This window comes from Platichthys flesus, chromosome 12 (genome assembly GCF_949316205.1).
Source record: "Platichthys flesus chromosome 12, fPlaFle2.1, whole genome shotgun sequence".
NCBI lineage: Eukaryota > Metazoa > Chordata > Actinopteri > Pleuronectiformes > Pleuronectidae > Platichthys > Platichthys flesus.
The window spans coordinates 7,735,448-7,761,713 of record NC_084956.1 but is presented as its reverse complement, the minus strand read 5'-3'; the positions used below and the strand labels follow the sequence as shown (position 1 = coordinate 7,761,713).

The 26,266-nt window shown below is 41.5% G+C and overlaps 1 protein-coding gene across 1 annotated transcript in view; it reads left to right on the top strand.

Annotated features, from left to right (window-relative positions):
- Positions 1-1,745: 1,745 nt before the first annotated feature.
- The window catches only part of adam12b (ADAM metallopeptidase domain 12b), a 76,748-nt gene continuing 52,227 nt past the window's right edge, over positions 1,746-26,266 (top strand). Inside the window, exons 1-3 of the mRNA XM_062401702.1 lie at positions 1,746-2,172; positions 20,019-20,137; positions 22,712-22,785. Coding sequence (XP_062257686.1) covers positions 2,070-2,172; positions 20,019-20,137; positions 22,712-22,785 — 296 coding nt within the window. The 5' untranslated portion in view covers positions 1,746-2,069. The remainder of the gene's footprint in view (positions 2,173-20,018; positions 20,138-22,711; positions 22,786-26,266) is intronic.

Sequence of the window (26,266 nt, the reverse complement as noted above, 5' to 3'; positions counted from 1 at the left end):
GAGAACAGGAGCTGAGCTCAGGGTCTGACTGTACGGAGTCCAAGCAGAGCCGCCGGTTGTAAATGTTTAATCATTAAGTCTTTACTCTGGCACTCGTTCTATCTGAACATCTCGTCTCATGGCCAACAGTGGCTCTGCGATTGTAGTGTTCCCAATGAATTAATGAATTTGGCATCACAGAAGATGGTGGTGAGCAACAGGAGATAAAAGCTGGGGGGGGGGGGGGGGGGGGACCAATTCAAGTTGCAAGAGACGGAACCTAAAATAGTGGGGGTGTAATACTTTAATAAAATTCTTCAGAGAGAAAATGGAAATAGACAGGTGGGCGACACTATGACACTATTGGATTATAAAGAAATAAATATATCCTAGTTAGCTCAGCTTGTAGCCTCAGTGGAGATGTGGAGTGAACTGACACCTGCACAGACGTCTGTGAGTATTTTGCCTGCAGCGTAGGCAAAATACTGAGAAAGATTACGACTAAACCAGACCAGGTATCCTGGGTGGCGACTCATAGAGAACCATTACGAAGAACCATTACGCACAATTCTGATTGTTGAATATAGCTTAAAATATACAATATTGATGTTGAAATTGTGTAATGAAGAGCTTCTATTTTACCTCAACATGACTCAAACCAAAGTTTTTGTTTAATTTTGTTTAAAAATTTAATTTTAGATCAAATAACCTTTTACAGGAATTTAATGTTGACAAGATGAAACGTTTAATCTTTTATTTCATTATACACATCTAGTCATAGAGTCTCAACCTTTTTTTTCCACCAAATTACCTCCCAAACAATACTATAGTCCAAATTAAACACATTCAGGGCCCTGGCCTTATCAGAGCTTTGCTTTCATCTAGTGTGGATGTTTTTCCGAGGCTTCATCCACCACAGTTCAGGAGGAGGGGGTTAGAGGAAGAGTCGATCTTCTTAATCCACTGTGGATCAACCACGTCTGTTGAGACTGAGGCAGTGAGACAAGCGGGGCAGGAACAAGATGAGATACATCAAAGTACTTATTTACTGTTAGATAAATTCAACAGGTTGTTATATCTACTATTGACATAATTCTAAGCTTCATTAATACACCTCCATCCTCTGTGGTTGGAAAAGAGATGGGTTGTTATGGTTCACCCTCAGTTTAATTCAAATGCTAAAATCAATGTCTCTTGGTCATAAAAGGCATCGTAAAAAAATATTCTACCAAATGGAGATGAAAGTACAAATATTCACCCGTATGATCCCCTTACAAAGGTCAAAACAAGGTTTTATGGATGCAGCTTTAAGTGGAACCCTCTCTTTCTGGACAAACTCATGAGCGCCCCCTATATAACCTGGAAGTTGTGAAAGTGAGGTGTACTTCCAGGTGAAGGAGTGTTTGATTTCCTATAGGTTAGCCTTTTTATGAATTATCTATAATTTCTATTCTCGTAGGTATGCATGAGTTTGAGTGTTTGTATCTATATACGTATATAGATTTGTGTATACCTTATTTTGTATGTTTTACCTGTTATGTGTAACTGTGTGATCTTTAAACATCTTAAAAGCTTCCTGGCTTGTATTTAAAGTTGTACACTTATTTATTATAGATTAGTCTAAAAGACAACAGAAGTACATGAACAGATCCGGCTCTAGGACCCAGCGCGGTGTGGAGCGCACATGGCCCAGTGTGTCTGCTCGGGTACGAGTCCTCTTCCTCTCCTCCTCCTCCTCCCTGTCTGCTCCACCGCTCCCTCACGCTCACACCATCACATGAGCGACACCTCCGCACACCGACTCCCGTCTGACACATGCGTTTGCCCGCGGCTCCCCTGCGGCCGGCCCCGGTCACGCGTCCCCCGGCGTTGTGGTGGAAAAACTTTCTGACATCTTCGTCCTCGGAGTGACAGCGCGTCGCATCCCGCCGGACTCCCGCGGAGGAGCCTGGTTTTCAGAGGGTTGTTGAGTACCTCCCTGTGTGTGTGTCCAGTCCACCAGCGTGAAGTTGTCCCGGTCTCCATCCCGTGAGAAGAGTCCGGTCCCGGGGGCTTTAAGCATCGCGGTCTCACCCCAACCGAGCTCCATCATGAGAGGCTGGGGGCGGCGGAGGAACTTTGCCTTTGTGGTCCTCGCCCTCCGCCTCTGGTGCCTGTCCGCGGCCACGGGGACTGCTGACAGCTCACGGGAAGGTGAGTGAAGCCCAACACAAATGTATGATTATCTACTGCCACTGATTCGTTGCATGTGATGCTGCAGACGTTGAGCCAGCATCGGGTCAAGGGAACCTGGTGTTTTAAAGGGTTAACGATGACTTTGTATTTTATTGTTCAACAACCCGAGCAGCCCTTTGTTTTGGTTCAGTTGCTGGAAGACGAGGCAAGAAAGTAAAGATCAGTCGATAATCTATACATATCACGATACTTGTAATATTATTATTTATAGTCGATCAATCATCACATATGAGCAACATATCGATATATTTTGAACGTTTCTTGTATTGCTGTTGATGAAAATTATATTGAATAAATTATTGACATGGTTTAATCGCTGAGCCCTAAATAGGGTTACCTCGTATTTAGAGATATTTCAGTGAGACACTAATCTCACTCGTTTTCATAGATTTACTTGATGCAAAAGATTACGCAGCATTTTTTAAATTGCTCTCGGAGGCGAATCTAGAGAAACGTTCATGGACTCTAGAGGGTCATCTATGCTCAGGGTTAGTTACTTATAGAGAAACCTACAGAGCCGTCTAAGTCTGAAATAGACTAAATGGAGTAGTACCACTGGAAACCATGAGGGGGCAGTGTAGCCAATAATTCAAGTGAGACGATTGTTTCAAAAATGGCATAACTTTCTGAGGAGAGACTATGCGAGAGGGTAGAAAATACAGGCATTTAAAAGATGTTACTTCGTCGTCTGGCACAGGGACAAACAGCTATTGTTGACATTGCGAGCTCCACCTGTTGTTGTCAGAAACTTTCAAATCTGTGCTGCCCTCTAGTGGCTGTATTGTGTAACAAATGCTAACTTAAAACACAAATGTAAACGTATGTGGGCAGTGACGATTACATTGTTTGAAACTGACATGTCTCTCTTCGTTTGTTAATGCAGCAGAAACTACATTACATTACATTACATGTCATTTGGCTGACGCTTTTGTCCAAAGCGACTTACAATTATTACATTTATGAGGGGCCATTTAGGGGTTCAGTATCTTGCCAAGGACACTTCGGCATGCAGATGGGAAAGAGTGGGATTTGAACCGGCAACCTTCTTGTTGAATAACCACCACTCTACCACCTAGGCCACACCGCCCCATGAGCCCTAAATGAGCCCTAATGTGGCCCTACTGTGGCAAAAATATATGTATATGCTGATTGAATCACTAATAATAGGTTCTCAATATTTGCTGGAAAAATAAATACATTTATCGTAAATATTGGTCATAGATTTTTGCACTACATCACACGTATATACTTTATATATTATAGAATGATTTGCATTGGATCCCAAATATCTAGACCATTGCCTCTAATCAATCAAGGTGTCCAGTGTTTGTCCATTTATGTGGATCAAACAATCAAAGTCCATTTTTCTAAGCTTCCAATTGAAAATATGACTAAAGTACATAATATCAGGTTCTGAGCTTTGAATGTGACTTTTTGTTCGGGGCCTGAAACGGCTGCTTTTAGTGCTTTCTTAAACTGGGTGCTTTTGTATGGAGCACTCACATGATTGATCTGAAATTTGGACGTTTGTCTGCAGAACGAGCAGTTTCAGAGATGTCGGTAGCTGCAGGCAATTCGAGTTTAGCCAGGTGCAGTTTGGCCCTAACACAATCAAATATGAGTCACTATTAAACAGCAATATCTACTACAACATCCCAGCGGCTGTTCATCTGTGACTGTACTGTATTCCTACTGGGGGAGGCTGGGAACCCGACCAACGGATTTAACCCAAACAAAAGCCATCAGCCGTCATTGTTTGTGGTTCGAAATGGGAGAGGCTGCAGAGTAAGCTGCCAGGGCCGGAGGGAGCTGCCGCCGGCTGCAGGGGCTGTGGTGGCTGCTGGGTGAAATCGGACTGTGAGCAACCCTGTGTGCTCTCACAGCTATGGACATCACACTGTGACTAGGCTCGTCATTTGCCTGGTATATGGGGGTCTATCATACTTCTCATCTAGTGAGGAAGGTGGTGAGATTTTCATCACAGTTGTTAAAGAAGTATATCAGGTCAGTGTTTCACGATGTGGTCAGGCAACTGCTGTTAAATTAACTTTACGTCACAGGAACAGCTCCTGCTGCTAGGACCTAAAGGAACCTGTGGGAGTATTATCTCTCCCTGCATTCACTAGCAATCGGACATCAGATTTCCCCACTTGCCCATGCCAAAACTGGGATGGCAAGGGAAATGTGTTTTCACCCCAAGCCACCCCCAAAAGATCTGCCTGTGATTTCTCTTGTCTGACACACTGTCATTTTGTGCATTTCAAACTTGTGGCAGACAGAGGGGAAGAAGAGTTGCTTGTTTTTTTGTACATCCATCTGTCTGATCTTAACAGAACAATAAAAGGAAGTCAGGCTGCTGTTGGAATGGACAGATACGTTTAACAGTGAGGAGGATACAGCTTTATCTTTAGATTGTTAACGTAAACCGGATGTTGTTTTTGTTCAGTTACTAAATTTAATCTGCAGAATAAGCCACTGATAACAGAGTATTGTGTGTTGGAGACAAAACATGTGCCAGGATACAAATGTTTGTATTTATTTGTGTCATTGTGTGTCTGTGTATGTAGTAGCAAGAGAAAGAGGCAATGATAAGGATGGAAAACAAAAATCTGTCTTTACAGATCCACCAAAATTGACAATTTGTAGATCCAGCAAGTTATAAGTATCAAAATATATTAAAAACTTTCTTTTAATCTCATAAAAACATCGCCACAGTAAGAGGGCACCAGGAGTGCACCACATGAGAAGATGAAAAATGTCACATTAAGTTAGAAAAAGATGTTAACATCATGACTGGAAATGAATTGTAAAAAGGTGCACTTAACATTTATTGTTTCAGATTTGGGTCTAACAAACATGTCGACCTGAGGGTGCATCGTAAATAGTTTTACACAAATTATAGCAAAGCTTCCTTGAAACACTCCATGACAGGTAGAAAGATGCAGTTCGGGAGATGTTTACCGCTCACATCATCTCAGTGAGGGGTCATTAAAGCTCTCACTCAGAGCCTTCGCTGATATATGAACGCAGGGAGTATAAATAGTTTTATGGAGTAGTGTGAATATTGAAATAGGGCAGTATGTACCAGCTCTTTGATGTCAGCAGGATATTGACTTCAGCCTCTCTGTGAAATGTTTGTCATAGCCTCCATCCACCTTGGTGGAGAACACACTACAGCGTCTCCCACAGTTCTCCTAACATGTTGTTTGGATCTGTTTATGTATAAATAGATATAGCAATAAAAGGAAAACTTATTTTACTTCCAAAATTCTGTTGTTATTTTTTAATGAGCTGTAGATAAAAAGAAAAACCTTGTCCCAGCGAAGCATATTGACTTTTTTGTACTTGAGCTTAATTTATACCTAGCATGGTGGGTTTGTATAACATGTCATTCAGAGACAAGCGTAATGAAGCCAAGCAGTATGGCCAAAAACAAAAAACAGTAGATGCACATAGAGTACCTTTAATTGATTACATTACCAGGGATCGTAACTTGAATCTGACCTCACCAGAAAAATAACAGCGTCAGTCATGTCAGAAAACGTCCGTAAGCATCACATGTTTACATTTAAATAAAAGATTCCTGTAGCGGCTGTAGGAATTACGCCTCTTGTTCAAGGGGTGGCCACTGTAGAAAGTATTGTGACGCTAGGGCTGGTTAGAAAAGTCTGGATGCTGAGTGATTTAATAAATCGCTCTATTTTTCACATTTACTATAGTGACAGTCTATGATTTATCCATACCATGATAGATCACTCACCATTTTTAACCAATCAGTTGGTTTAAACCCAAATCATGATCTTTCCTTTATCCTAATCAAGCTGTTTTTGTGTCAGAACCTAACCAATCCCTAACCATGACCTAACAAGATAAGAAAACAGTGATTTGTTACAGTTTTGGAAGGAACTGTCAAAATGATTCATCCTGCAGTCAGGGGTATCAGATCACAAAACATGCCCTGACACATTAAAGGGACTGTTGACTATTTTTAAAGTAATAAATAAATAGGTTGAAATATAGCAGAAAGATGGATTAATAGATATAACAGAATATCATGTAACAGGCAGCCAAGGGTATATGCTGGGTGCAAAGCCAAGTATAGCTTGGATGAATAGTGGCCTAAATCCGGTACAACTGGTCGCCTGACTTTAGCCAGATTTGCGGTGAAAGCAGTGCCAGAATCAGCCGTACTTGGGCCACTGCCTTGATCTGATGGCTGCCCAAAGTTAGCATGAGTGCTGCTAACTGAAACTCATTCTCAGCGCGAATCTGCCCAAGTTTGCACACTCAGAAACTCCAACTCTGGCAGCCATCTATGGACAAGAGCCAACTGACATTCAGTCCTCTGATGCCACCAGACTTTTGAGTGTGCCAGCACTCAGTTGCAATTGGGTACCTGGATAAAATTCAAAAATTGTGTTGTGTTAGCAGTTTCTGAAGTAAGTGATGTGGCGGATTAAAGAAACTTTGTCTGGAAGGATTTTTAAAGTATCACAATGAGTATATCCTGGTCCTGAAGCCAGTATTTCTGCACTACTCATTATATCTTCAAGAATTCAGTTAGGTTGGTTTCAGATTAAAATGAAAGTGTTCTCATAGACTTTACAACATTGTGACATCCATGTGTACCTTATGATAATTTACTCCTTATCATATTGTCTAACCCTTGGTAGATGTTGTTTAGTCCCTGATACATGTTACTCAAAAAATACCAAAAGAATCCATCCAGTTTTCTAAAGGTTGAGCTTATTGAGTGATTCTTGAAAAATAAACACAATTCTTGTTCAATGTAAAAATGTTTGTGCAATATCAATTTGTAAAAATATAATTGATCAGGTTAAAGAACAGTAGTTAGTAGTTTGATTGGCATATTTATGTTTCCAAAAATGAAATTTATGACTGGGTTTGTGGTGATCGTACATTATCTTGACGATCATCGGGGGTCAGAGCGATTGCCCGAAAGCCCAATGTCAAGATGACATATTCCTCGTTGTCTTTTATTATGTATTCAGTCATTTAATTTGCCATAATAAAGTTTCACGACTTTATACGCATCTTCTTCCTTTTCATTTTTGTGACTGTGAATAAAACTTCAGGCCTTAATTCCAGACTAATGGACAGTCAACAAGAGAGGGTGAGAGATCGCCGCCAGCCATAAGCAGCTGTTCACACCAAACTCCCCAGAGAGAGTTAGACGGACGAATTTGACTCAGCATCGCATCAGCTACTGGCAGTTAATCAGGGTGACATAGGATGATCCGACTATAGAGAACCTCGGCCAAGACAAGACTGGACTATTGAGTGCATCCGGCCAATCAACAGTGAAATCTCAACTGAAGAGTTATCAACCTTCAGGACTCAATTGTATTCTGAAATATTACAGTAAAAATGCAAGACGTCCTATAAGAACAACAATCGCATGACCATAAATGTACACTGGGCATACATGTGTAAACAGGAAGAAGACTGACTGCAGAAAGAGCTAAAATGTATTTAGCTAGATCGACAATGGGTTGGAACTTTCACTGAAGGCTTTCCACTCACCAACTGTGGAAGAGTCATCATTCATGAAGACCAAATCAGGATGAGAGTGCCGGTGACTGCTTCTCTGGCCATTTCTGCCCATGCAGCCTAAAATGCAAACAATCAAAACATAGTCAGCAGTATTTACAAAGTTCTCAGTCTTAGGAGCTTAAAAACTGGCATAAATGTAGCCGAGATGATGCATTTCAGTTTAAAATGCATCAGTGCGATTGTAGCCTTTGTCGCTCTTCTGCATATCAAATGTTTTTCTGGGAATCTGATCTTTTTTTTTTCAGGTCAGAGGAAACTCGATAAATAATTACAGACAGAGGCAAACGACCTGGATTCGATTTGAGGATATCATCTGGTCAGACCGCAGTATCAGACAGAATTAATTAGAAAGATTAGAACGTCTGTGTCGTCTAAACAAACTGGTGGAGAGGAGAATAAAACCTGCCCCTGGTGCCCTGAAACACAAAGAAAAGCACACACATACACTTGTGTGGGTCTCGGAGGAGCATCACCCACCTCTCAGCAAAGTTTTCTACGATGTAAGTCATACTCTTCCTCCTGCATTGCTGAGTAAAATAACTGCTCGCTAAAAAAAAGAAGCCATTTAGAAAAAGAACCTCACTCTGGTCTGTCTTTCAAACCCAACGGGGTGACTGTCACTTGACATTTTGAGGACCGACTTGCATTGATTTGTTGGCAACGAGGGAACAACAGACACAGTTAGAAACGTCTCACCCTGTTATGCACCACTGGTCATTATAGCTTCAGTGTGATTTAGCCTCCTCTTGCTCACAACGTGCCCCTCTGCCCGAGGATGTCAGGATCGCGGATATAATAGATAAGCCGATGTTATGAGATGGCACGAGAGGTCCACACTGCTGTGTGATAATCTGAGAAACTATCACATGGAACAATGCTGTAATTCCAGATAATCATGAGTGAGACAAGGAAAGACAGTGTAGCTGCTTTCAGACATGTGCTGAAGCTCTGGCATGTTCCTCAAGTTCACATTTTGAACACACAACAAAACTGAAGAGCTGAAAAACAAAGAAGCAAACACTGTCTCTGGTTGTATATGAGCAGCCATACATTTAAAAGACACAAATGAAGATTTCACCCAAAAAGACGAAGAGATTTTATGTCAACACAGGCCGATGCCGGGTTCAATCCTTTCAAACAAAAATACATGATTTCCACAGTGCAGTTCATCCATCATGTGCTGCCTCCTTCAGGCTCTAGCCAGACGCCACCCCTCGCCTCAATGCTCTGGACACAATCGGACCCTGATAATGTCCGGCTGCGTTCTTTAAATGTGAAAGGCAAAGTCCGGAAAATGTCAAAAAATGGGGTTATGTGATGGATGTATTGTAAAACTGTGAGAAAAGAGATCTTGTTGTTTGACCACTCGCAGTCAGACAGTGGTCAGTCATTGGTGCAATAGGTGGTTGCCCCCCCCCCCCCCCCCCCCCCCAATCTGCATCATCCTTCACGGAACAAAGAGAAACAGAGACAGGTGTGAATGCAGTCACCCACCGCTCATCCATTTACCACCCGTGATTGAATGTGTCATACTTCCTGTGAAGCGCAGACATTTTTGTGGGACAGACAATTTTTCTCTAAGATGAAGGAAAAAATATTGTGTCCAAGAAAGGAATAATGAATAGATGTAGAGTAGGAAAGGAACAGGGAGTCTCTGCTGTCACATCTTATCTGCGAACAGCAAGCTGTTGATATTTATGCTACGGTGCAGGATGCAGGCAGTTACTTGATTTGCAAGCGGTCCACGCCCGCAGTTTTCACATTTAAAATGAATGAGAGGCTTCAGGTGTTACAGAATAAACCGGGCATATTTTGGCTTCCAGAGGAAAGACGGGAATTCTTGAGAAAGGTGATTGCGCGTCAATGTTTTTTGACAGAGCCCCATTCTTTAAGAATTGTTAGGATTCACTTAGATTTGAGTGAGGTGAGGACAAGAAAGTGGAGGGATGCAACTACATGATTTGGGTTTGACACACACAGCTGCACAGCAGGCTGAAGCACCGGGTCGTCCTACATCAATGATTTCACAACAGAAAGGTCATCACACCTGTGTGTCGGAGTATTTACTGCGAGACATTGTTGACTGCAGTCCAGGCGTGCTCTTAATCCGTCAGCCTTTATGGTTTATGGGAGCTTTTGATTGAGGGAATAGAAGCTGTTTTCAGAGAATATTATATCAAGTGAGCACCTTTTGTGAAGGAAGACCCGTGAGGCAGAGGTCGCTTTTGCTGTGCCTGCAGCAATTTGGGACCTCTTGATCTTTAAATGTGTGTGTGGGGGTGTGTAAAGCTGCTTTCGGGAAATGCACTGGACTCTGCAGTTCCTTTGTATTTTCTCTGGAGAAAGTGCATGTGTGAAAGCAAATGTCCAAGTGAGAAGCTCCGCAGTTTCTGCCAACTTTCTCAGCCTGGCCTCCTAGCATAGATCCCGATGAAATTCAGGATAATTTGATGTCTGATCACAGCAGGGGGTCCTCGCTGGATTCACGTTCTGGAGAGCGAGTGTATGTCTGTACGAAACTTTCTGGTAACACAACCAGTACTTGTTTGGTCAGGACTGACTGACATTGCCTTCCACATTACTCTGCTATTAGCTTGGTTATAAATCCATATTCGTTGAACCCTGTGTCCCTCACTAACGGCCTTTAGGTGACCAAGCATGTCTGATAAGTTCCGGTAAATCCACAAATCCTACAAAACCAAATCCCCATAGCTCTGAAACATAATGCCCAAATCTGCGCCGGACAAGATAGGAATTGTCTTTTCCACTGTTGCTCCCACAGGATGGAAATGGGACTCAAGCTAATCTCACCACCCCATCCCGAGAAGACTCCTGTTACCATTCTTCCACTGGGAGCCGTTGACCTTAGAGCTTACTCTTTAAGGCCAATAACGGGCAGCTCTGTCAGGAATGGATTTAAGGGTTCCCACATCCAGGATTAACACCTTCTCAATTTAAGCTCTAATTAGTCCTGTGTGTCATCACAGGGGAAAGACAGCGATGAGGGAGTTGATAGAGGAGGGATTGTTGAAATGAGGCAACGAGGGCACTTAAGGCTCTGGGACTTTCTCAGTGTGCTCCTCAGCCCCTGTTTCTCACTCTGGTCTCACCCACTGTGAATATCAGCTGTCTCTAGATTTGGACAACTTAGTACCAGAGTGCAGGGCTGTAAAAAATACTCCATCATTGTTTAACTTGAGCAGAGTAAAGATGCTGAATGAAGATGTTTGTTGTTGCAATGTTGCTGTATACTTTGGGTGATGTTACAGTTATCATAGTCAAATGCTTCGTAAAAGATGTGTTTGGAAAGAATTACATTTCCTACAGAAATAACAAATTGATAGAGTGTAACTATTATTGAGAGTGTTGTTCTATTTGTTGGTCAACAACTTTATTATTAGGGGTCTGCACTTGTTTGTTTCTTAGCTGGCTGGTTGAGTTCTCATCAAGATTATGCAAAAACTACACAACAAATTACCATGAAACTTTCTTAAAAATGTCAAGTTAGTGATTGGTTTTTGACATTTTCACAGTGAATACGTAATGGGTCTTGATGGAAAGAAATAAGGCACAGTTAGGGTTCTGACACCTAAGTGTGTGGCTCGATTAAATTTAAGTGGATTATGATTTCTACTGAGTGCCAGTTTTGCTTTATTTTGTATTTATTTTGTATTCCCATAAAGATATAGATATATGTGGTGCCCAGAAGATAAAGTACTCTAATTAAATTAGTGATCTTATGACTTTTCTTAAATAACTTGAAATACGTCACATAGCTGCTTCCATGGTTGTAGACTTACAACTTGATAACAAAATGATTTATTGCCGGCACAGCTATACCCCATTTTTTTCCAGTGCATTCAAACTCTACAATTACTACTCAAATCTTAATACTTGAGACCTGCACTGTTACACCTCTTGCGGTGATAGTTTTTACTGAAAAGAATAAAAAAAATAAAAAAAAACACGAGAAAAAAGAAATCCGAAAAAAAGGCTATTCATTGAGTCGAGGAGAAGAAGAATTTCATAGAATCCCTTCTGATTCTGTGTCTTAATCAGTCTCCATAAAATGTGATATCATTAGTGAAGAGGCCTTTCAAACTTTGCCTTTGAACATTGAAGTGCCTGAAAATTACAGCCCTGGCCGTTGTGTCTTGTCAGTGAACACTCTGTAATTTCCATCTCATTGCCGCAGAACATGAACACGAACAACATGAGACCGTGCTGCCATGCGAGCCAATTCATTATGCCGCTCAAGATGAAACGCTTAAATGAAAAATACATTTACTCTCTGCGGAGAAAAGACGGTTGAACATGTTTCACGGGATGATTTATTATTTGAAAATTTTTATCAGTTGAAGGAGCCTCTCCTTTAAACTTGCTTTTTATATCTTCGCTTTTGCAAGAGCAGCGTATTCGAGGTTGAACTACACTATGTCAGCAGCAGAATGAATGAATCAAAGGATTCATCAGGAGACTTTGAACGTGAGTAATTGTAAACCAGTGTGTTTGATGTGCTGGAGGAACGCGCTTGTTATGAAAGGGAACCCCAGGCTCAGACCCAGTCTTATGGTTACACTGTATAAACTCTTAAAGATAATTGTGATGTCTTTCTCTTCGTCTGGGTGACTCACACTTTTTGCTAATGAGATAAATGTCAGCACAGCCTCGGCGGTCCTGCTGTTGATTTGATGTTGCAGGAGAAGTTCCACGCCACTCTGACTTCCAGGAATGGCTCTGTTGAGATGAGCTGTACTGGAATTCACTATATTAGGCTCTTTGTTACTAAGGGAACAATGTAGGTGAAGCATGACTGAATGAGTGAGTGCATGTTTTAGATAATAAAAGCCCATACAGTACTGTATTTAAAAATCGCAGACATTAAACAAAATAATGTCTTATAGTCATTAACACAGGATAAAGAACTGAACAATAAGAAGAGAGCACGCCAAGACAATACCAGCAGCATTTAAGTGGCTAATGGAGAGCCCGCCGTGGGGTAGCGATGTCAACATTCAGTCTTTTCTTGGTCCCAGTGGTACTTTTCTTTAAGGGCTATTAAAATATGCTCTGTGTCACACTCAATTTCCAATTTGTGGGCAGATTATTCCACTGTTCTGCTGTACTGAAGAGAAATACAGAGCCCAATAGGCTAGTGAATTAAAGAAGGGCATGAAATATCTCAAGCTATAAGTGGCTATTATTGTCTCCCAGCAGTGAGGAAACTATTCCATATCTTTAACAAGAATACTCAGAACTTCACCAAGTAAAATTGCACACATTCATATCAGTTTTCTGAATATAATTAAGTTTCTTCCATCGACACCCGTTCATAATTCTTTGGGAAATCAGTGAAAGCTATAAATTAAAAAAAAGCATCCTATCTTGAAATGTCAAAGAAAGTTATAAAAAAAACCATCATGGTTTTGCTCCCTGATTTGGATCTTTAACCAACATTTGAGGGATTCTTCCCACCAAGTTTGATGGAAATCCGACCTGTAGTTTTTGCGTGATCTTGCTTACAAACAAAGACAAAGGGTCAGAGCTGAGAAGATCACCTCCTCAGCAGAGGCCACCGTGTTCTAATGGAGCAACCTCTTAGTGTATGTTGTTGATTTTTCCACTGTCTTTTTCAAATGTTCAAGATCAGGGTGTGTTTCTGAATGGTTCATCCACTGCTCTATGTTGGTCCCTGGGGTTTTCATACAGAATCAGTAATTGGATGTGTTCATAAAACTCTAATGAGGTGATTGCTGAGCTCCTTATTTCCACTTGGACCTAAAATATGAAAACCTTTAAGCATCTTTAATCCTCTGATTTCTTAGGTGAGAGAATTTGGAACCTGGGGCCCATGAACTATGAAAACACTGAAGTCACTTAGATCTGCACTTGGATCAAAGCACTCCTTTTGTACTTAATTTCTTCAAATTCTCCTCTTGCTCAGATGGTTGTCTCAGGTGCAACCCCTAGGGACTATGTGTCGGGTGTAGAAAACCCTGCTCTCTTCATCACGACTAGATTCGACTATGTCTGAAATTTACTAAATGGAATATTAGATATTGTTGTTGGTAAACCGAATACCAAAGACCCCTTTTCTCAGACGGTAAGGGGGTTTCAATTTCATTTTTGAAAGCTCAAATCAGCCACACATTAGCTTTTGTTCTTACACATACAAAAGAATGAATATAAAAGCACAGAATTTACCTTCTAAAAGAGGTCATTGTGCTTTGGCCAAAAATGTCCCCAGACATTATGTTTAACATGTTGTTTAACAATCTGTGTCCACAAACAATTTTTTTGTTTATTGTTTTTTATGCTAAACTAACTGGCTGTAGGCTGACACTTTATATTTTACGGACAGACATTGACAGTGGTTTCAACCTTCTATTTCAAGTCTAAGGAAGTTTATCTTACAAAATATTGAATTATTCCGTAAGTTTAAAGCCTTGCCATAAATATATGAACATTTTAGAATGTTAAACAATCTATTACCCGACAATAACCAAGACCTTTGTATTTGTAATGGTCAATTTTTGTTAATTTAAATGTGTACTAGGTAAATCAAACCTCTCTTGAAGCTTTTCTCAACAGACATTTCAGTACAGATTTTACACAAGTATAAAACAATGCAGGATATTCCCCCATTGTGTATATCTTGTGTCTTTGATAGGTTCAGAAAATCTCACAAGCATTTACATGAAAGATCAGACCTGTCCACAATGATAACAACACCTATTTCTCATCTATGCAGTGGTGTCATACATCTAGAGCTCGGATCAATACCTTGTCTTTTTGTGATCAATATGTACGATCAGTATAATGGGCTCTCCCACAAATAGTTTTGGGTTATATCCAGATTTCAAATCAAATCCAGCTGCAACAGCTGAACTCCCCTCCGCTGTGTGATGCTTGTCAGCATTTTTTAAAAGACATTCGTCCTTCATCTTGGGTTTCTTAGCATTTTTAGTAAATCACTATTGGCAGAGATTCATCTTTTGAGGGCATCCGCAGATACATCTCAAGGATTTGATTAGAGGCTGGGGGGGCTGGGATATACGAATGCAGTGCAGGTATTGAACATCAATCCCCACCATTACCCAATCCATAATCAGGATTTTATTGTCTGAGCCGCTGTTAATAAAGGTCGGTTCTCTGTGATGAGAAACTGAAAAGTCACGTCTCCTGGGCCCCGTAGTGTTTCCCTGTATTTACATTTGACCTCAGTTGAAAGATGTTAAGACCAGACCTGTGTGGTTCAGAGCGAGTCTTAGAGGTCATCTATCTGTTTGCAGCATGAAACGTCTGACTTTGATAATGATAAATACAGGCATCGGACAGTGTTAGAATTTAATATTCAACCATAAAACATCTTCAACTATTTCACCTGTGGTCTCCTTCCTTTGGCTGCTTTTCAGAAATTGATTCTGCTCCCATCTTGATAATAGAAAACTCTTTTAGTCTGTTTATTCATACATTTTTTTGCCAAAGTGTCAAAAACTCTGCAGCTCCTGCTTCTCAAATGTGAATATTTTCTGTTTTTGTTTATCGCCTCGATGTGTGAAAAGTCATAACTATTACAAAAAAATTGCATTTTAAAGGGGTCATCTTGGTCTTCACGAAACTGCTTTTTTCTTCTTATTTAATAGGCCAATGATTCATAACTTAATAAAGAAAATCATCATCGACTTCAGTTAACAGCACTTTACCAAACTAATTTGAAAGTGACCCTAATATTGACAAAGTAATCCGACCATTTGATATATTTAGCAGCTTTTCTGTCGCTTTCAATCAAATCCTATAAAATTCAGAGGCAGACAGATTTTTCCAAAATTTCATGGAACTAGAGTAAAATGTTTTGTGAGCACTTTCTGGACTTTTAATTCATATTGGTCTAAAAGTTGAGTTTTAAAGTGTATTCTTGATCTCTGAAACAGCCTATAACAAGAAATATGACATTAAGTAGCATTTTGTGATTAGATTGTTACTTTATTTTTAATGTCAAGTGGGAACTTTTATACTAAATTGAAGTCAATATTTTAAATCTTCTCCAAAGAAAATCTTGACAACCATTTGAATGGTGGTGGGGTAAAACACTGATGACTTCTCTGATATGGGGTCAATTAGTTTGGAGCTGACTCCGAGTAAAGGTTAGGTAAACACTGAATAAGTTAGACGCAGCTGTCAGCATTAACATATCCACATCAACAATCCTTTTTCTTTTTTCCATCAGCTACACATTATGTTCGTTTATATGCAAACGTTATTTAATTCTAGTCAGATTGCAGGAGGTTTCATTACCTTCAGGTTAACCGTCTTGCTGTCTCTGAACACCTCGCCTATGGATTAGCACGTCCTTCCTCCGCCTGCTTTAACCTTGCTTACATCCTTTACTCTCTGGTGCATCTTAAGAGAGGGACTCAGTGGTTGCGTCGCTGATTGAACAGACACAGTATAATGTGGGAATGCAAAGCAGCATATTCTGTTTCTACTACAGGCTAAGAGAAATGCAAATCACGCTGCACAAATGCATCTTTCAACATGCACACAGTTCCCACGCTTTAATCACAACATGTTTACTTTATGTCCAACCTTCTCCAATAAAAAAATATGCAAATAAATGTGAAAGTCTTCAGGAAATCACTGCGGTGCAGCAGGTAGCATACACACGATATACATATTATCCTGTACACATAACGAAGTCGATATTTGACCTGAGCTCAACAGTGCCCTCCGTTTGACAGAAGTAATTGCAGCTCATTGTGTTTGTTTATAGTGTTGTGTCATTTCCCTGCTGAGAAAAGTGAACCTTAGGTCCTGTTTGAATTCACATTACCAACCGGTTAATTAGCAGTGGACCTCTCGCTAGGGATGGAATGCAAAAATGGCAGGAAGAAAAAGAAAAACTGATGTCAGATCTTCAACATTTTAGAAGGCTTTAAAGAGAGCGGGTTTGTGAGGCTATTTTAAGAGAAACTGTGGGGAAAGATGTCGTCGGCTGCCAAGTAGAACTTTATTTTTTTTACGACCCGCAGCCGAGGCTCCCTTGTGTCCAATATGGGGATATACAACTGTGGTTGGCTTGGCAATCAAGATACTCTCCAGAAAACAAATGGCATTAACCCAGATTTAGTTTGAATTTCAAAGACTCCCAAAGAGGAGGAAGCCCACGCGAATGGTCGTGAACGTCATACATCTTGGCTGTTTGAAGGCGATGCCTCTTTTCAGGGTACAGCAATGACTGGGTTTTGAGGGGAGCAGCGACAGATGTAGCTCAACAACTTTAATCTCTTTTCCAAGTTATACTGAGGCACAAACACACTTGATTTACACACTATAGGGGTCAGTGTGCTTCAAACAAAAATGCTTGACAGATTGTTAAAAGATTGAGGCCGGGGGGGCACTACTTCAACAATATATAGAGGAAACTTTCAGACTCAATCCAAATACGCACTAGACATTAATTGGGCTTTCAAATACGAAGAATGCAGCAGGAGAGTCACAGAGTTAAACACATTCTAGAATACAGGAAACATGTCTGTAGCATTCAGGTGAGTGTTGGTGTCTGGGTAGGAGGCGGGACATGATGCCACACAAGTCCTTACTCAAAAAGCTCTGGAATCCCGATCTTTATAAGTTGACATCTTTGTCTGCATCTTCCATGTGCATGACACCTCTTGTTCATCCTGAGATATTGGCATTCTTTTTGGGGGGTTCTACACTTTTTCATAGGATCCTTATTGGTTGGATCTGACGGAAAACGTTCAGGAAAGTGTTCGGTGTAACTGACCCAGTGGTGTTCTCACTTATAACCTCTAAGGAAAAATTAAGGAAAATGTCCAAACTTGTTTACCCACTTCATGCCAGAGATGAGAAATTATGCAGAATTTGAACTTTGCTCTTCAATTTCTTTACCGTCACACTTTTTTTCATTGCTTCCCATGTGAACAAACAACTGTGGCTTTTCAGAACAGCTATAAACAGCGTTTTCCCTCAGATGTGGTTTGGAGGACATGTCTTTTGAGCGAGTTTGTTTATCAGGCACAGTCTCCTCCCTGAATAGGTTTCGTTTAATTAGCCCGAGCTCATTCAGTATCTCGGAGATCTAAATGAAGTGCGAAGGACACCATTGGAAGTGCAGAAGTCTTTTATTAACAAGATGTCTGCCTCACTTTTCTTTTTACGGCTCCTATTTAATGGCACTTTAGCCTCAGCCTGTGGTCTCAGTCATGCTGCTCAGTCTGCCTAACGCGGTTTTCATGCACCACTAAAACCAACAAACCACCGACGGCACATGTTCAAATACACCATTAAATGTAGGAGGTCCCTTTTATGCCCTTGTTAGTTTATCATGCACTGTGGGTAAATGGAGAGTCAGGGCCACGCTGAGAGGACTGGACAAACTGCCTTTACAGGCTGTTTGAAGTTGTTAGAACTGCAGTGGTTGTGGTGGCGGCGCTGGAGTCGTGGCTGGATCTCATCTTCAGAGAAAGGAAACATCAGAGCGCTTAAAAAATGAAGGCATCTCCAGCCAGAGAGAAGGGTAAACAAAACGTGTAGAATCAGAGTGGTGCTGCGTCTCAGTGTACCACTGAACTCTCATTCTCCCCTTTGTGATGACACACATGCACATGCAGACACTGATGCTCTCTGTGCGAGTCTCTGGGGATTAGGGAACCAGCTCCGTCTGGAGATGCACAGCAAACAGCGGCTCGACCCTTCTGTGTTTTCCTTCTGGTGATAGCAGGAGTGTGGAAACCTCCAACAACCTCTCCCCTCTTCCACTTCCTGTGCGCTCCAGCTCCACTGCTCCTCTCCGTGTGTAACGGTTATTGGGCTTCACAGGATGCCTGCTGGGCATGCTACAGTACAGACATGCTGAGTCGGACCGTGGGAGTGGGGACAGCCTCAGCTGTGTGTTGGGAGAAGCAGAGAGAGAGACGCTGAGGGCGCAGAGGGAGTTGTGGCTGCAATTCCCACATTCAGCTTGAAGCTACAGACCGTAGATACAACTGTTTCCCTGTATATGTGGTTTGATATGCAGCAATATGAAAACCTTTTTTGTTTTTCTTTGTTGTTACAGATCATTATGTAAAAACAGATGCTTGGAATAATTTTGCAATCGTACAAAATACATTTTTAAAAGAAAAGATGCATTTTACCCAATTTAGCTATGAGCTATTTTTTATTTGTTATCCCTGGTATTCAATTTGCAGTTATCAACTTGTTTCCGACATAGGCGAAGAAAGAACCCATAAAAAAAAAACTGAATCTCATATTTCAGAGGGAAAAATCTTGCCTCTTGATAATCTGGTATATAAAGGGGACTCATTTATGAGTGATTGCAATTTGGTGCAGCTTGACTGAAAGTGTTTTTTATTATGAGCCGACTGAGTTCCATTCTAGCTGATTATACATCAATGTTAACTTCTATTAATTATTCTTAGTCGAGGACGTTTAATCTTTGTGACATGACACAGTCACTTAAGCCGCACTGACACTGGACTGACAATTTACCAGATTTGCCAATTTACCAAATTACAAGAAATATGAGCCGTATTTCAAAGGCTCAAATGTCAGCTCTCTCCTCTGTGGTTGATGTTAGTGCAGGCTGCATGCTAATAGATTTGACTTCAGTAAGAGATTAAGAGTTTAGGCAAATGATCAGTGGTTAAAAGTGGAAAGGAGAAGGAAACAGGGGAAAGCAGCAGACTGCGGTGGCCGCGTCTGACCTACAACAACACACTACACAAAGGAGGCAGAAGCAAAAATGCTGGAATGGAAAAGACGTTTTCATAGTGCCGGTTGTTTTTTTAAACTCCGTTCCTGTCTGGACATATCATAAAGTTCCTTATGAACTTGGAGAGAGCATCTATTATGGATGCACTGTCAGTAGCTGTGGTCCTATTGCAGAAGCCCTTTGGGGGATAGCACTTCTCCTCACAGGAACCAGAGTGAGCTTTTACCCTTCCTCAGCAGCACAGTGCACAATCTTTAATAGTGCTGTGTCGTGTCTCTGAAGCTCCCCTGTCTTTGTTGCACGGTTTCTTCTCTGTATGAAACATTATTGTAGTGCTTGAATTATTGAGGACATTACAGGACTGTTTTGTCTCTGTTTTTCAGGCTATTTTGACCAAATCCACTGAATCTGTGAATAGTGTGTTTTTGTGTGTGTGTGTTGTTGGATTCCGTTGTTCGTGTGAAATGAATCTGTGCTGATGATCCTCTGACAGGTAGTCCAGACCAGGCCGAACAGGGAGGGGAGGCAAACAAACAGGAACGCCGGGGGACCACCGTACCGCTGCTGCTGAAGGGGAAGGAGCGCAGACCTCTCAGCCAGCTTACACCCGGGGTAAATACACACAAGGTCACTCAGCAGCACCACCAGCTTATTGGCAACTGCAGCCTCAGCCAAATCCAGATGTCGGACTCTCAGTTTGACATAACCGCAGTGTGTGATTTCCTCCCATGTTGCCTGCTCCTCCCATTGCTGGATTTTCCTTTAGTCGGGACTTTCCATTCCTCAGCTCTATTTATCCTCTCTGTTGTGGTCTCGCTCCCTCTCCTTTGTTCTGAGCCTGTCCGCTGTTGTGTGTTGAATGAGATTCTGCCCCGTGGGTGATGCGTACTGTGAAATTATTCCTGAAAACTCTGCAGCCTTCTCAACAGATACACAAGTCAGAACGTGATAGTGAAAGAGTGAGGAGCATTTAGATTCTGTCGTGTCTTTCCTGTGCTATAAGACAGTGATTCTCAAAACTAGGGGTTGTGACTCGCGGTGTCACATCCCTGAGTTAAGTGACTTGTTTTTAAGGCTACTGATAGAAGAGGGGCACTTTAGAAGCCAATCAAATTTCAGCTCCGGCCAGTTACCCCTTGCCCTGCCACTGGATTTGCCCCTGCCAAAAGCTATATCATACTATTTAATTTAGAATAGAACTATGCAAATAATCATCAGTCTTCTGATTGTCTTTTTCTCCTTGTGACTCCTGAGGTGTTTTACTAACAATTCAATTCACAGCACCACTAAAAAACAAATGCATCGTTTTGTCAACTTTTTCAAATCAATATTCTTTGGGAAAATGTGTGCTGCAGGTCTCTGCCACGGCTATTCGGAAAGTTGTGGGCCGTAAAGTTTAGGAACCATAAGATATATCATATATCACTAATAGATATATGGTAAATTTAATATTATGTTTATGCAGCATGTACAGTCAAATCCGCCCTTCCCTGGACTTCCTACTTGTGTTCTCAGCCGGGGAAATCCAAACTCTCCCAGCAACCACAGCTGGAAAAGAGCATGTTTGAAAGTTGGCATCCTCCACCACAACTTAAGGAAGCTTTTCCAGAGAAGGGAAATGTGTAGGTGTTGTAAAACCTCATGAGAAATCCACCAGTTTTTTTTTCCTCATGCAGGGAAAACACCATCTGAGAGGGGTTGTTTTTTCCTTTTCTTTTTTTCTCCAGCCGTAAGCTCCTTTCTCAAAGCCATTCGGTCAGTAAGGAAAGGGCAGTGATGTTAATTACATTAAGCGTCGATCACAAACACGTCACATATGCTTGAGGGAAATTAAAGTTGTAGTTTTTATGGAGTTAATTATGCAGCTCATTATTTCACGTGCATCGGACATGTTTATCCATCATACACTGCTGACACAAGGCGTTCCAGCTGTGGGGATGCAGAGGTTTTACGGTGGGCTATCAATAAAACGACCCCTCCCAAATTAAACTGACCGCCAGCGCAGCCGGGGATTGCCTTATCAGAGACTGCATTGACTTAAACCTCCCCTGGATAACAGATTTATTTAGCTGCTGCTCGTGCCAATGGAAGGTTATCAAGGAGTCATAAAGCCCTGCAGAGTCATTACTTAAGGTCTTTGCTGGACCTGTGATATGACATCAGCTCTCCACAAAGACACACACACACACACACACACACACACACACACACACACACGTACACGCAGCCATCAAGGCAGACTCTCCGGTGAAGCCGCAGGCCGTTTGCAATGAAGAAGCGTTGGCCTGAGGGCATAAGAAAATGTCAGAGGAAGAAGAACACAGTATGTCTGAAATATCAATTGATGATACATAAATTCCTCACTGTGCACCTCTGACCAATTCTTTCAGTCTGCTGGCTAGGAGGGATGAATCCGCTGAAAGGCGCCACTTCACTCGGGTGACTCCTTTCTGAAAAGTCATCTTAAACCAATTCCAAGGGGATGGCCCTTTAGAGATTTGATATAGGTTTAAATCATTGGAATGTCTCAAATCATGACAGCAAACGTCTTCTGCATCACCTTCATAACCCTCTAGAGGCAGAGAATCAGTGACATAGTGTCACTATTGTTCCTGAACTTGAATGTGATTTTTCTATCAAACAAAATCCAGATTTCCTTTATTTTTAATGAAAAGTTTGTGCATTGTAACAATTCCTTGTAGCAAACAGTGATATTTAAACACCCATGTCTTTTGTGATAACATCAAGAAGCATTTGAGGTTTAACACTACAGTAACAACTGGTGTAGCAGCTAATGAATCTGTTCACAATGCAGATGTCAATCAGATATCTCTTTTATGGTATCACATAAAGGATAAGAAACTAAAAATTCTCTATTTAATATTGAAAATTTAATAAAGTTTCATGAAAATCTCTTGAGTGGCTGGCTGGTGAAGTTTTGAAACTAGTTCAGTGTTCCTACTTTTGCGTCATGCAGACTTGGGAAGTGCAGGATGTGGAAGCTTTCTTCCTGTTCCTCTAACACCATTGTGCCTCGCCGCATCCTGCCTTGTGCACAGCCAGTGTGTGTGTGTGTGTGTGTGTTTGTGTGTGTGGTGAAGCATGGCACACACGCTGATCCATACAGGCAGGATGGGTGAGATCCGGGCACCACCTCAACGCTCCTCTCATATTTCTCTGTTTCAGAGTTTTCCTGCGTCACTACAGCTGCTGGTACGTGCGGAAGGTGAACAGCTGATCCTGTTCCTGGAGAAAAATGAGTGAGTTCTCCCCGGATCCATTTTCATTCTCTCCTCACACTCATCACGTGCACCATGACGGAGGAAACTAGATATTTAAAATGGTCATTTAAAATCACACGCAGCCAACAGATAAAACCCAAGCTCTCAGCTATGGCTGGCTGGAGTTATACAGTATATGAAAGAGGAGGAGAAGTTGAATGGGCGATGATATAGTGTATTCAAGGAGGGAGAAAATAATATGTCCCCTAGTGATTGGACTGTTTTATGGTTCAGTCTCTCTGAAGGGCCGAGAGATGAAAGCTGATAAAGAATAAGGCAGAAGAGAGCTCTGAGGACATGTTTGTCCTCCCCTCCTCACACTCTCTCTCCTCTCATCACTCCTCTCCCCCTCCAGACTGCGGAAAATAACACAGTGAACTGTGAAACGAGGGGTGGGTGTCATGTGGAGTTCATAAACATGCAGATGCACAAACTGTTTTGTGAAGACCGCTGTAAAGCCAGAGGAAAGCCGGTGTAAATGTCGGGTTACATGAGGGGAATTTTACAATCACAAGAATGATGGTGTCGCTGACCAGGGACGGCATGGGAGTTAACCCCCTTGTCAAGTTTTAACGTCGGTGCCCATGTTCATCAAATTACTCCCAATTTATAAAATACTTTTGGATGATGAATTGTAAACTAAAAGTATCACATAATAGTAGAGAGGAGAGTTGGATGGGCGTTGTTTTGGATTAACCTCGCTGCTAAAAGGGAACCTGATGATATTAATGAAGCTACATGCAAACTATGTCCGATGAAGATGGCAGCATCTGGAGGCAACACTTTGAATTCAAGTGCACCATAAGTTTGAGGCTGCCCGCAGCAAAATCTAATGTTATGTAAAAAAGTTATAGCTCGACACATATTGAGCTGACACGTGTCTTTTTCCTGTTAAATGTCAGGTGTATGTTTCCCCGTGGGAATAAATCGACAGCTTGGTATCTCCGACTCATTTCATAAGTTGTTCTTAGGCAGTGGGCAGACACTTTGGGATATAGACCACCATCACTGATAACTCTTTAACATACACTCTGCTAAGATTTTCAATCTGCAGACGCTCAGAGGGACTTTGAAAATACACAAACTATTGTCAGGGATGAAACTATAATGATTCATATGTTCATCCTTGTTCGCATCAGCTGCCAATGTCTGTGTGGGTTTCCTGTTGGTACTCCAGCTTCCTCCCACAGTCCACAGACATGCATGTTAGGTGAGCTGGACACTCAACATTTTCCTTAGGTGAGCATGGCTGTTTGTGTGTTAAAGTTGTACACTGCCTCTTGCCCAATGATGGCTGGGATTTGCTCCAGCTCCCCATCGCCCTTAAAGGACAACTGGTATAGGGGACAGAGGGAAGGACGAGTGGATTCATTTAAATTCTTTCTTTGCATCTTACGCCAAAAACCAACTCTGGAATATTACAAATCTGAAACCACCATTAGAACGATTTAACAGGGCTATTTCGCCAAACTATCTTTTTAGGAGGGACAAATAAACCAGCTAAACACCGACCACTCCATTCGGCATTCTCTGTGTGACCTCTAATGACCCTCAGCATCAGCTGTGAGTCATCCGTCACCAGCTGGAGGCGCAGGAGCATGCTGCCATTCCCATCCGGCCTGTTCCCTGTCAGGACAGATGTGTCCTCTGATTTATATTGCTCCACCAGTTGAGGCAGCTCGGAACAGGTGGTCTCTGACCTTTGTGTGTGTGTGTGTGTGTGTGTGGTTGTGTGTTTGTGTGCTTGTTCTGTCAAGACCCCATCCATTCTGGTCGGAAAGACGTCGAGATTTCTCTGAATATTTTACAGTAATACTTTATATCTGGCGACACTTATAGGTGTGGGACGCAAATGTATTTCTTTTATTTTAACCCGTCTACACTCACTTCATTGAATATTCCTGCCACTCTCCATGTGTAATGCTGCAGGGCTGCATATCAGGAATAAGTCTGTGTCTTAATGGAACTCTGTGGGGATGTTCACACTGATTCCTGTGCAGCTCCTCTTCAGCCTCAGAAATATCTCCATTCATTGTGATGTTTCAAGGAGCCAAGCAGTGTTCAGATCCTCGAAGTCCTTCAATATCATCTAGATCTTGAAGTTTCTTAACATTCAATTAATTCTGTCCCAAACACATGTTATTTTCAAACTAGCATCTAATTTTTGACTATATTAGTCAACATACACAGTTTGGAAGTTATTTAACTGTCCTAGAGAGAAATGTGGTGATTACAACAAGTGTATAAGTGAAACAATGCTGAATTAACGATTAAATGTTGTGGATGTGAAAGTGGATAGATCTGAAATCAAGCGCTCAGTCAGCGGTGCCTCTTTGTGATGAGTTATGGCAGTTTTTCTTTTTTGCTTAAATCTGCTGACCTGGTGTAGATGGCACATTTGGCAGAACACACCTGTTCCAATGTGAAATGATCTTGGTCCTCACCTATAAATATGCTTCCAGATCCAATTAATAAGCTGCTGTCTGTTAGCTGCTTGGCCCTGTCCCAGGAAAAAACTTGGCTCCTGCAGGACAAGTGCAGATCAGCCAGAGGAGAGAAATCAGCAGGGGTCCACTGTCGATGCTTGTATGTGTGAGGGAAATGATCCCATTGGTGACATATACTACACAAATGTGAGCATATTCCCAGTTTGAATAATGTGTCCACATAAGAGAGTCTGTTTGCTTGGGCTGAATTTGATTTCCCCGGCTGGTAGAGGCTACTTCTTCTCTGTCCTTTCAATCCAATGTGATCAATCTGTCTGAATGAAATTGATATAGTGTACACAGTGAGTGAAGGGCTTCTGTATTTCCATGACATTTTGTCACTTGTGGGTTTCACCACACGTTCAAGCAGCTCAATGGAAAGTTACTTAGAACAGCCTCCTTTTATATTTACCTATATTTACTACTTTAACCACATTCCAAGTGTGACATTGTTGAAATGGGAAAAAAAAATGTCAGGACTATATGTTTTCTTTTTACCAGTGGTATGGCCGTGTCACATGCAATATTTAAGTCTTTACTGGTTGTACTGTGCAAACAGAGCTGGGCAGACGTGTGCTAGCAGTGAATGCTCTGGTGTATAGCATTGATCAATGGCACAGTAGGCTAAAGCTTCAAATGATTAATGGTGGGCGTATAGGACATTCCACATTAGTCTTGATTAAAGACTTGAATAGCACTGTCTGGGGGACCAAGGTGCACACTTTTACGTATGTGACTGTGTGTGTGTGACTGTGTGGGTGTGTGTGTGTGTGTGAGGAGGAGGTGCAGCTCGACCCAGTTTTCTGTATTTCAGATTAAAGCCCAGTGCCGTTTAAATTCATACTGTAAATACCTTTTAATGAACACTTTGGTCACAGTGGCTAATATGTATTATTTATATATGATTTGATATAACATAGATAATAAATATAATAATAAAAGCAGTGACACTACTACTACTAAAAAGACTAAAT